The sequence below is a fragment of the Mya arenaria genome, chromosome 6, assembly GCF_026914265.1.
Source record: "Mya arenaria isolate MELC-2E11 chromosome 6, ASM2691426v1".
Taxonomy (NCBI): domain Eukaryota; kingdom Metazoa; phylum Mollusca; class Bivalvia; order Myida; family Myidae; genus Mya; species Mya arenaria.
In genome coordinates, this window is record NC_069127.1 from 23,384,429 (window position 1) to 23,394,576 (window position 10,148).

The 10,148-nt window shown below is 36.7% G+C and overlaps 1 protein-coding gene across 2 annotated transcripts; it reads left to right on the forward strand.

Annotated features, from left to right (window-relative positions):
- Positions 1-2,708: 2,708 nt before the first annotated feature.
- LOC128238363 (uncharacterized) lies at positions 2,709-10,148 on the forward strand. 2 transcript variants are annotated; one of them, XM_052954214.1, is made up of 7 exons: positions 2,709-2,984; positions 3,980-4,105; positions 6,744-6,866; positions 7,046-7,261; positions 7,583-7,730; positions 8,862-9,088; positions 9,553-10,148. In XM_052954214.1, exons 1-7 carry the CDS (start codon positions 2,909-2,911, stop codon positions 9,933-9,935), a joined length of 1,299 nt encoding a protein of 432 aa, XP_052810174.1. In that variant the 5' UTR covers positions 2,709-2,908; the 3' UTR covers positions 9,936-10,148. The 2 variants fall into 2 exon arrangements, with proteins under 2 accessions (XP_052810174.1, XP_052810173.1); XM_052954213.1 differs by having other exon boundaries at positions 2,711-2,984; positions 3,980-4,111; positions 9,553-10,145.

Genomic DNA, 10,148 nt, shown 5'->3' on the forward strand with positions numbered 1-10,148 from the left:
GCGTTCCTGGAACGGTAAAAAAAATCATCACCGCTCGTGACTTATCACCAGAAGTTGGCCCCCGTTAAGGCAACGCCGTATACGCTCGGCTACCGCTTATGGTCCCTCCTACCGCTCCGAACGATTTGAGCTGCACAAAATATTGCGAGCGGTGAGGAGCGGGCAATTTTCCGCTCCAGCAAAGTTCACCACCGCTCCAACAACGCCCAGTCAAAGTTTGGCACCGCTAGACGCAAGTTCGTGAACGCTTGGGTCCGCTAGGCCAACGCAGAAATCTTGAACGCTGGACCACCGCTGCTTCGCCAGCTTTGCCCGGGCGGTGATTAAACGTTGCACAAACTTTGGTGAAGCGGTTGTAAGCGTTTTACGATAGACACGGGATTGCTGCAACGGTGTCGGGCGTTGAAGCAGCGATCCATTGCGGTGATGAACTTTGGTTTGGCGTTGGTATGGAGGTGTCGAAGCGGGACCAGAATTTGGCTATAAATACGGGGAGAAATGAACCAGGAGCCCATTTGGAATCGAGCTGCCGTTGAGTGCAGACCTCATTTACATCGAATTTGCTCAAAGTTACAGTAAAACTGTAAGACTTGCTGAGATGCTGAGAGACTTGCGATGATTGGTGCACTAGTCCAGCAGCAGAATCAGAACCTCCTCAGATTGCAACAAGCTATTGACAGAAGGAGAAGAGAGAGAAGAAGGAGAGACAGAGTTGTGTGGGTCAGACAGTGGATACTGAGAAGGCCTGAACATGGACTGTATGACAAGCTGATGGTGGAGCTGAGGAATGAGGATCCACGAGCCTTCCAGCACTTCATGAGGATGCCACCAGCCATGTTTGATGAAGTTGTACAGAGGCTGATCCCCATATTGACCAAGCAAGACACCAATTACCGAGCAAGCCTGGAACCTGGTCTCAAAGTGGCAATCACCCTACGGCACCTGACCTCTGGTAACACCTAAAGAAACATGCAATACGCCTGGAGGGTTCCCCACAACACCATCAGTGTGGTAGTCAGAGAAGTGGTAAAGGCCACCATTGAGGAGTACACAGATGAACTCTTGTTTTGCCCAACAACTGAACAAGGATGGAGAGACCTGGCTGACCAATGATACCAGAGATGGAACTTTCCCCACACAGTTGGTGCCATTGATGGCAAGCACGTGGCCTGTAAAGCTCCTCGTAACTCTGGCTCAGAATTATACAACTATACAACCAGTGGGCCACATATATTTACCTGACTCCATTGGTTCAGCTGCCTGCTCAGTAATGATCTTCTTTGAGGCTGCTGCCTTTCCTTCTCCAGCCTTCCTCTTCTTTTGTCCACGTGGCATGATGAACTTCAACTATCGACTTCTATCAAAAATATATCAGAACTTCTATCAAAGCTATCCGTTCAGCTCCGTAGTCAAAAGCGGTATGCCGCTAAACCAACTTTAAACCCCCGCCAAGCCAACGCCCGCATGCACAGAACGCCACTCTATCAACGCTCGCGTCACCGCTAAACCAACGCTCGCTACCGTTAAGCCAACGCTATAGCAACGCCGGCTTCAGCGGTGCACCGCTAAGGCAACGCCCGTGTTTTCGATTTTTCCCCATTTTGTGCGCGGTGACGAGCGTTGTCGAAATTCGGTCCCCTCTCTCTACCGTTCAATGAACGCTCCAACAAAGTTCGGGCGGTGTGACCGGGCCTTTACACAACGTTCAATGATAGAGATAAGGCATTTGCCCCTTACACAACAATCGATAGTAGAAACAGGGTGTTGGTCTTATACAAGAACGTTCTTTGGTAAACGATAAGGCATTATTCTCTTACAGCTCATGACGTTCAATGTCACCGATATTCTTCATTCTTATCTTTAGTGGTCTTGATATTGAGCTTTTTTATACAATAAACAGCTGTATATGATTGCGGTTTTAAACTGAACCAAACTCATTGATATAAATTAATGAAAATGTACTTCTCAGGTGAACATCTTTGATAAAACATAAGGTACACATGAAACAAATCACAAGCTTAATGTATGTTTATACATAATAACATTATACAAAATGCTAGATGAATGTTTGTGATCTTGGCCGTGTTCGTAATGTGGGAATATTATGCATGGATATGATATACTTGACTTGCTTCATTTATTCATTTACATATCGGAACATTCTAACAATCATCAGTTGTTTATGCATAATAGAATGCATTAAATAGTAGTTTTGATATTGATATATAAATTTCCGAAATATTCTAAACTTCTAAAAAGATATCTCAATGGGTATTTGAATACGTTTTAAATACATACAAAGGAAAATTAGGCCATTATTTCTTTATACCCTCCAAAATGCTTTGGTTTGTATATTTGAACAACAATCAGTAGATTTTTCCTTTTCCAGATTCTTCGCATGAGTCCAATTCTTTAAACACCTCATCAAAATACAGTTGAGTCTCATTGGATGGCATTATATCTGTAACAACATCCACCTAGTATGGGAACATTACCACTGACCGCCGGTTTGGTAGATAGAAGAGCGACAAACTAATAAATCATATAAATGTGTTAATCTTAACGCCAACTATAATCTTAAAAGAAAAACAAGTTTAAATATCGTCGTCAGAATACGTATGATTCATTTAGAATTTACTGATGTTTACAACACCGTGCGAGAATTATGTTACCTTTATCCGTGGTATAATGCATGATTTGTGTGAATCGTTGAGTATCAGATTACGTTTACAAATGAAATCATCGAACCGGGAATGGATCGCATACAAATCCGGAAGAGAAATATATATAAAGCAATCAATATCGTTACCTGAATTTTGTCAACTTTGTTTATTCTACTAAGTTTGAATAAAGTAATATGTGTTTCTTTAAGCAATCGACTCACACTTTATGAAATGAAATTTATAGAATGGATAGTTCATATAATAACTGTTTAACTTCATTATGGATACTCTTTATACTGAGTTCAACAAAATATAGTAAAGGTAAGCATATATGCTTTCGTTTAGATATGATTCACTGTGCATAACATGTCAACAGACAATTGTATATCGGTGCTTACCGAGTATAAACGGTTAGTTCCTCGTAGATACCGAGCAAGGAATTTTACGACATCGTATATTAAATAAGATATTCTACGTCTGGAATGGGAGATAAAACTGACATAATGTATCTTCTCAAATACACTGACGTACGTTGTAATGATAGGCAGTTATTTAGTATCTTTACGCTGTCTGCGTATTAGCCAAACCATAGTGTCTGAAAATTTGAACAGCTAAGTTGATGGTTATCTCAAGTACAGAATAAGAAATCCCGTGACTGAAAGAGTTCTCACATGGGTCACCACGGGTAATGAAACCCTTGTCCAAAATGTCAACTTGATGGACTATTTTAGAACGATGCTACGCTGAATTTTTTACCAATGATTTCTTCATTAAAATACAAGCAATTCAAAAATATTCACAAGTGTAGAAGCAGAAAAAAGCATAGTCTTGTTGATGATAAGACATATTTACATATCGTTTCTGTCAACAAAAATTAACGTCACTAACTTGTTTCTTTACGTCGTCTTTGACCCTTGATGACCCATGTGAGATCCCTTCGCGTTAATCCCCACTCTGAAGTAATTAATTATGTTTGCTCACATTGTCGAATTAAGCAATACATATCATGTTGATTTAGGCCTCTTTAAAACTTATCAGTACCCTAATACCTAGAGTAATTACCTGCTGACAAACGTCTTAAAATGTATGCTGATCTCAACCAAAACAACCCAAATAAACTCTATAATTAACGTTGGATAACTTTGCCATGACCGTAGATGTTGTCGTGATGGTGTCGGATTTCACCCCTAAATGTCCCGGCTTCGTCTCTGTCTGTGCCGGTGACACCTTTAGTTTATTTTTGTTGATATAAAACTAATTATATGACTAAACTTTCTCACAAACAGTGATTATTATAATCTTTATTTCATTGGCAGCCGACAGATGCTCTTTTGAAGCGGGTACGTGTGAGTGGAGGAATGTCCAAGAAAGAGATCACTTTGACTGGGGCGTGGGAGATTGTAGACATTTTATAGACACGAACACGGACGAAAATAAAACTGGTACAAGTATGTCAAACCATTTAAATACGATTGGTCAATTATTTGTAGAAAATAATACATATATAAATTATTTCTTTGATAAAGGTTGGTATAACCAATTATCAAACGTTGAATACAAATTAAAATGACAATAACGTGTTTAAACTTTGATATAGATAAACAGTTTAATACACAGTTTAACATGTATCAAATAATAACTAAAAATCATGATTTATAACACGTGTTTATTAAAGGGACTTGGCACCAGATTGTCCCTAAATGCAGTTATTTCTAAACAAGCCTAGAAGTGCCAATGAGAGATAGTATGAGCCCGATAAAACATCATTTTACATGACTAAAAGAACAAACGCAAAAATCATGCGCTGTTACAGCTGAGTTTCCCCGTTTAAAAATAGCGCATAATGGTTTCCCATGTTAAAAACAGCGCGGATTGATTTTTCCGATCACCTTGCAAGTCATGTTAACGTTTCACACATAAAGCTGTCGATAAGCGTTTTAGCAACTCACTGTCATTTTTAGCAGAGTCAACCTATTTCAAAAGGTTCTGTCTATCAATTTAATCTCTTGATCTGTCGGGCTTTGTGTTTACATTGTTTAAGTAGTATCATAATCAAAACACATGGATATTTCTGCTAAACGAGCAATTTGCAAGACAAGAGTTACAAAACTTGCATGCTATGGGTTATAAGTTAAGTAGTTCTGGTAATAATCATTGTATAGTGAACAATTGCCATTAATGATAAATCATATTTGTGATTACATACTGATATCAAAATAATAGTACCATGGCTCTCATTTACAATGAAGTTGAAAACAAATATATATAATGTATACAAACATTATTGACCCGTAACATAGAATACATTTGAGCATGCTAAGTGTTTTGTATACTAAGTCTTTATATACTTCTCATATTACTTGCATTCAAATAGGAAACTTTTTATATTTAAACATATACTACCGATTCTTTATTTCTCGGCATGTTAGACAATCTTCCAGTTTCAATAGTTAGTCTATATTATGACACTTACAATCTTGCTAGTGCAATTCTATATTTTTCAACATTAACAAGCTTCAGATAATTGCTTATCTCAAATTTGCAAAACCTTGTAAAAGGAGGCCCTTGTTGATTGTTCTATTCTGCTATACCAATTGTGAATAAACGTACTAATGACACACTGTTTGGAAAAAAAGAATGTTTTACATTAACAACCACTTGTCCTAACTTGCCGTGAATGCCAAAGTAACATAGCATATTTCGAAACAAAGATATCCTTTTTAGAGTGTACACTCTAGGATTTTTTTCAAAGTCATGTTGTTAGACATAATACATAACTTTTTCAGGTTTTCTATCTTAACAGTGTACAATTCTCAACCATATTTAGCACTAAATGTTATGCAAAGCGATGACAATCAAGCCTACCTAATAACGCATAGGGAAAGTTATTTTGTGTAGATAGTTTTATGCACAAGAGGCATGGTAAACATGGTATGAACTATTTTTCTAAAACTGGCGTGCATAAAACCAATCAAATCCGTCAAGAGCATGATCAACTCTTATAATTGAGAATTTAAGTGTCTCTATAATTCGTTTATTACTTTTTGAGTTTGACCCGTTTATAATTTTAGACTCTGTATCTATGAACCGCTTGCAACTGAAACAACTCTGAGGGAAAAATATTGCCAAACTATCTCAATTCAAACGTTGCGATGATAAATCTGTTAAATGTCAGGTACTCTACCAGTTTTTTTAATACAATTATTTTAGCCTAATCTTAATTGACAGTAAGGTTTCATTTAACACAGTGTTCATGTATAGTTCCTCAGTTGAATATCTACACTAGTTTGTGCAAAAATAAGAATGACATTTACATACATCAACAATAATAATTTTAACAAAGAAACGTCTTTGCCGTTTGCTCCGTAAAGGAACAACTCATATTACAAATCATTATGACATAGAGAATATTAGAAAGGACTTAGGCACTTTCCTTGTCGTACACCCAAAATATTTCCTTATATTTCACTTTGGCGCTGGACACGAAAGCACTGTCGCCGCTACACTTAAACGGCACTGTCCTGACTGCGCTATCCTGGTATAAAACCTGGTATACAATAAAAATGGTGTCTCCAACATAATTTTGAAAACTGCTAGTCAAGAGTGTAATTTCTCAACAGGAGAGTGCTCTTTCAAGCGACAAAGTAACTTAAATAAATGACACAGAGTATTCCTAAATGTATTCAATTTTCTTCTAGAAAGATATTTTACCATAACTAATTTGAAGCTTCCACACTCTTACTTTCCACAAGATTTCTCATTCTGTGATTCAAAGGTAGCCAGTATTATTTTGTCTGTTTTTGGCCATTAATGCAGTCGCGGGATACCAAATGTGCGGGCTTTTTAATGTTCTCGCGTACAAGTCCATTTGTTTACTTGTTGCCTTGTGAAGAAGACTGCGTTTCGCTAGTTGTTTTTTTTAAACGCCATTTGAAATACCTTTTACTTTCATGTAATTTATGCACCTGTTTTGAATCCAGAATGATGCTAAACTCAATTCGTGGAGTAAAACGTTTAAAGCGTTCTGCAACCATACAATATTACGTTCATAACACACTGCTAAAGTGTTATATTTTTCAGATAATTGTGCATTTATTGAATCTTTTGGACCGAACTCTACAAGAAACAGAGCAATGTTAAGACGACCACTGAGCAAAACACCTGTTGTTATTTCATTTCAAGCTTTTACAAACACCGATGCTGGTAAGATAACATATTGACTAGTAGTTTGTGACTATAATGATTATGATTTAATTCCGACGATGTGTTTCAATGATTTCTTTTTGATGATGTCATTTTGTTATAAAAACAATAATGACCTTGATAAATGCCACAATGAGGAACGATAGTTGGTTTGCAGCGCAATCAAATATTCCTTTCAGGAACAATTCGAGTGTTCTTGAATACATCTAATACTTATGAGCTAATCTGGACCTCCTTATACGGTATGAAGAGAGACACGTGGGTTCATCAGCAACTTAATTTCTTCGGAATAGAATCGCAATTTTGGGTGATATTTGAAGCAGAAAGAGCGTTTACCCCCGATTTTGAACACAATAAAGTGGCAGTAGATGATATTACTGTTGATCATATCAACTGTAAGTATTCACTGTTTTCATGAGATTTTTTCCATGCATGTAGGTCATTTTCTATACGTTGTTTTTAATTGACCCCAGTATGTGCATCTCTCCGTTGACCTTGCAGATCCCCAACATTATGGATAGCCATATTATTTTACTAAGTATCAATATTTTGATAGTGTGTTTTGATCCCATTATGTGACTTTGATCTATATGCCTTAAAACAAAATCATATTTAATTTCGTGTTTGTGTGGCCAATCCTTAAGCTTTCCAAAGTCAAATGTACATATTCGAAAATCTCTATAACAAACAATTTTATTATACTCATATCATTTCAGTTATTCAAAATATACAACTTGTAGACGGTCCTACACCTATGTCTGGGCGAGTCGAAGTGTTAATAAATAGTCGTTGGGGGACTGTTTGTGTGGATCGAGCCGATATTTTCTTTGCCGCGGTTGTTTGCAGAATGTTAGGATTTTTAACGTAAGAAAACTATTTTATAAAAAAAAGATGAAAACCACAGAGACAAGCTTGACATACTTGATTGTCAAAATGTTTCAAATATAGTGCCGTAAACAAGATTATCACATTGTCTGTTAGGTTGAACAGAATAATAGTATATTCTTTCTGAGTTTAAAAGGCATTCTCACAGGAGAATGATTTAAGGATTCAAAGATAATAGATTCATTGCTTTTGATAATTGTTGATATGATATATTGATGGGTCAAAGTAAAGGAGATGCATTTGAAATAATCGAGAAAAAAGCCTGCATAGAGATCAACCTTTTCACGCATACATTTTGTCCAAGTTTTGCTTGTAAACATAATGTCCAATATATTCTTTCATACATAGGGTCCAATCTATGTGTTTATACAAAGTGTAAACTGTGCATGCATACATAGGGTAACCTATGCTTGCATACATAGTGTAACCTTTGCTTGCATACATATTCCTCGACCTATGCTTGAATACATATTGTCCACACGTGAACAAAAGTGGAAACAAATGATTTGTAAATGTTCGTGCAAAAATAATAACTGAAGCTGCGCACTTTTCCTACACGGTACCAAATCAACAATTTTACCACAGTTAATTATCTGTAATGCAATATGCCCAAAATGCAATCAATCAGTGCTACAAGTACATAGGTAAGATCCTTCATGACATTCGGGGACGATACTTTTAATTAAGCGTCAAATGAGTTAACCGCAATAGACAAAACAAAAAATTGAATTGAACAATCACGTTTTTCCAGCAAAAAGGTATTTTCTAACAAGATGGTATTATTTTATTCTCTATATCGTTTTTGTCGACCCTTATTAAGTCTCTGGCTCAGATGGTTCTAAATGATTCTAAATAGTCTATCGATACATGAAATAACCTGAATCCAAAACACGCATGATCGTGACATATAATTATAGGAGTAACTATAGGAATGCATTTTCAGCAGTTACAAGACTTCTATATTATTTGTTTTATACCTTTTCTACGAAAATATTAGTTTAACCTCCTGCAACACAATGACCTTAAACCACGGAGAGATAGTTGTACATAAGTTATACATTTCCCTATATATTTGATTATGAATCATCATAAACTTACTCGTTTTTGCAGGAATAATGCACAGGTACTAAGTTTGCAATGGTACCAGCGTGGCGTTGGGACACAGCCGATATGGTTAGACCGTGTTACATGTAATGGGTCTGAACGCAGACTTGAGGAGTGTAGACGTTCACGTTATGATTTCCACGACTGCAAGCATTCTGAGGATGTTGGAGTTGCCTGCTATAATAAGACAGTCATTACGGCTAAAACGACTACAACGGCTTCTTTACAAGAAAGTAATCCAATATCCATTGATAAATCTATTCACTGTGTTTCTTGTCTTGTGAGGGGTTGTGTCTCTTTTTTCGTTTATATAATTCGTTTGGCTTTAAGCAAGTCTTACCAATAGGTTGGCCATGAGGTGTCCATTGACATTGTGGACCTCAAGCAATGCTAACTAATAGGTTGTCCATGCGGTGTCCATTGTGGACCTTATCCTTAAGTTTGAATCTCTACCTATTTGATTGAGATTCTTTCCCGAAGCGATGCAAACAGATTGGAAATAATTAAATCATTAGAGTTTATTGATTTGATGATTGTCCAAAATGATCCCGTAGAAAAATTTGGCGTAATCACATATTTTATTATTTCTTTTGAGATTGCAAAACAGATTATTCTCTTAAAAATTAATTTTATATCTACAGTCAGTTTAAGTTTGAGTTTAATTCATAACACTCTTAAACTTTATGCTGTGTTTTAGATGAACCTGGGAGTCATACGAATAACTACATTTTGATTATTGTATGCAGTTCGATAGCTGCAGGAATGTTCTCTATCGGTCTCTGTTGTTGTGGATACTGTTGGCATCGTTATCAAATCTTTTCCAAGGACGCAATAAGACAGCAAATCAGTCAAACACAATATGAGGTGGAAACAAATGCAAACACTACAATCACTGTAAATACCCTGCAGAGTGATGGAACACACCCCAAACCCGACGACCCACCTCCGCCTTATTCGGAGATATGCTTCTTACCCTCCAACGATGGATACACAATGCAAGCGCACTACCATCTCTTGTCCGAACCTCCATCCTATGATTATGTGATGGCTTCTCCTCGTGATTACAACGTGCATTCATAGATGATAAATTCAAGTGGCCTTTGGAATTGTTTGGAACGTAGACATCAATGTTTTGAATTACCACTATACTTGTAAATACATGTTATATTTTGTAAATAAAATGATTCCTTAAATATGCACTCTTACTCCCTAATAAGATATACAATAATTGATAATTTACCGAAACGATGACCAAAAAACAAATGTTCTTACGAAGGATACCGTTGTTTTCTT

Coding starts and splice junctions, on each gene's coding strand:
- LOC128238363 (XM_052954213.1), top strand. CDS start 2,909: ATGGATAGTTCATATAATAACTGTTTAACTTCATTATGGATACTCTTT. Junction 4,112..6,743: donor CGAAAATAAAACTGGTACAA/GTATGTCAAACC, acceptor TATATTTTTCAG/ATAATTGTGCATTTATTGAA. Junction 7,262..7,582: donor TACTGTTGATCATATCAACT/GTAAGTATTCAC, acceptor ATATCATTTCAG/TTATTCAAAATATACAACTT.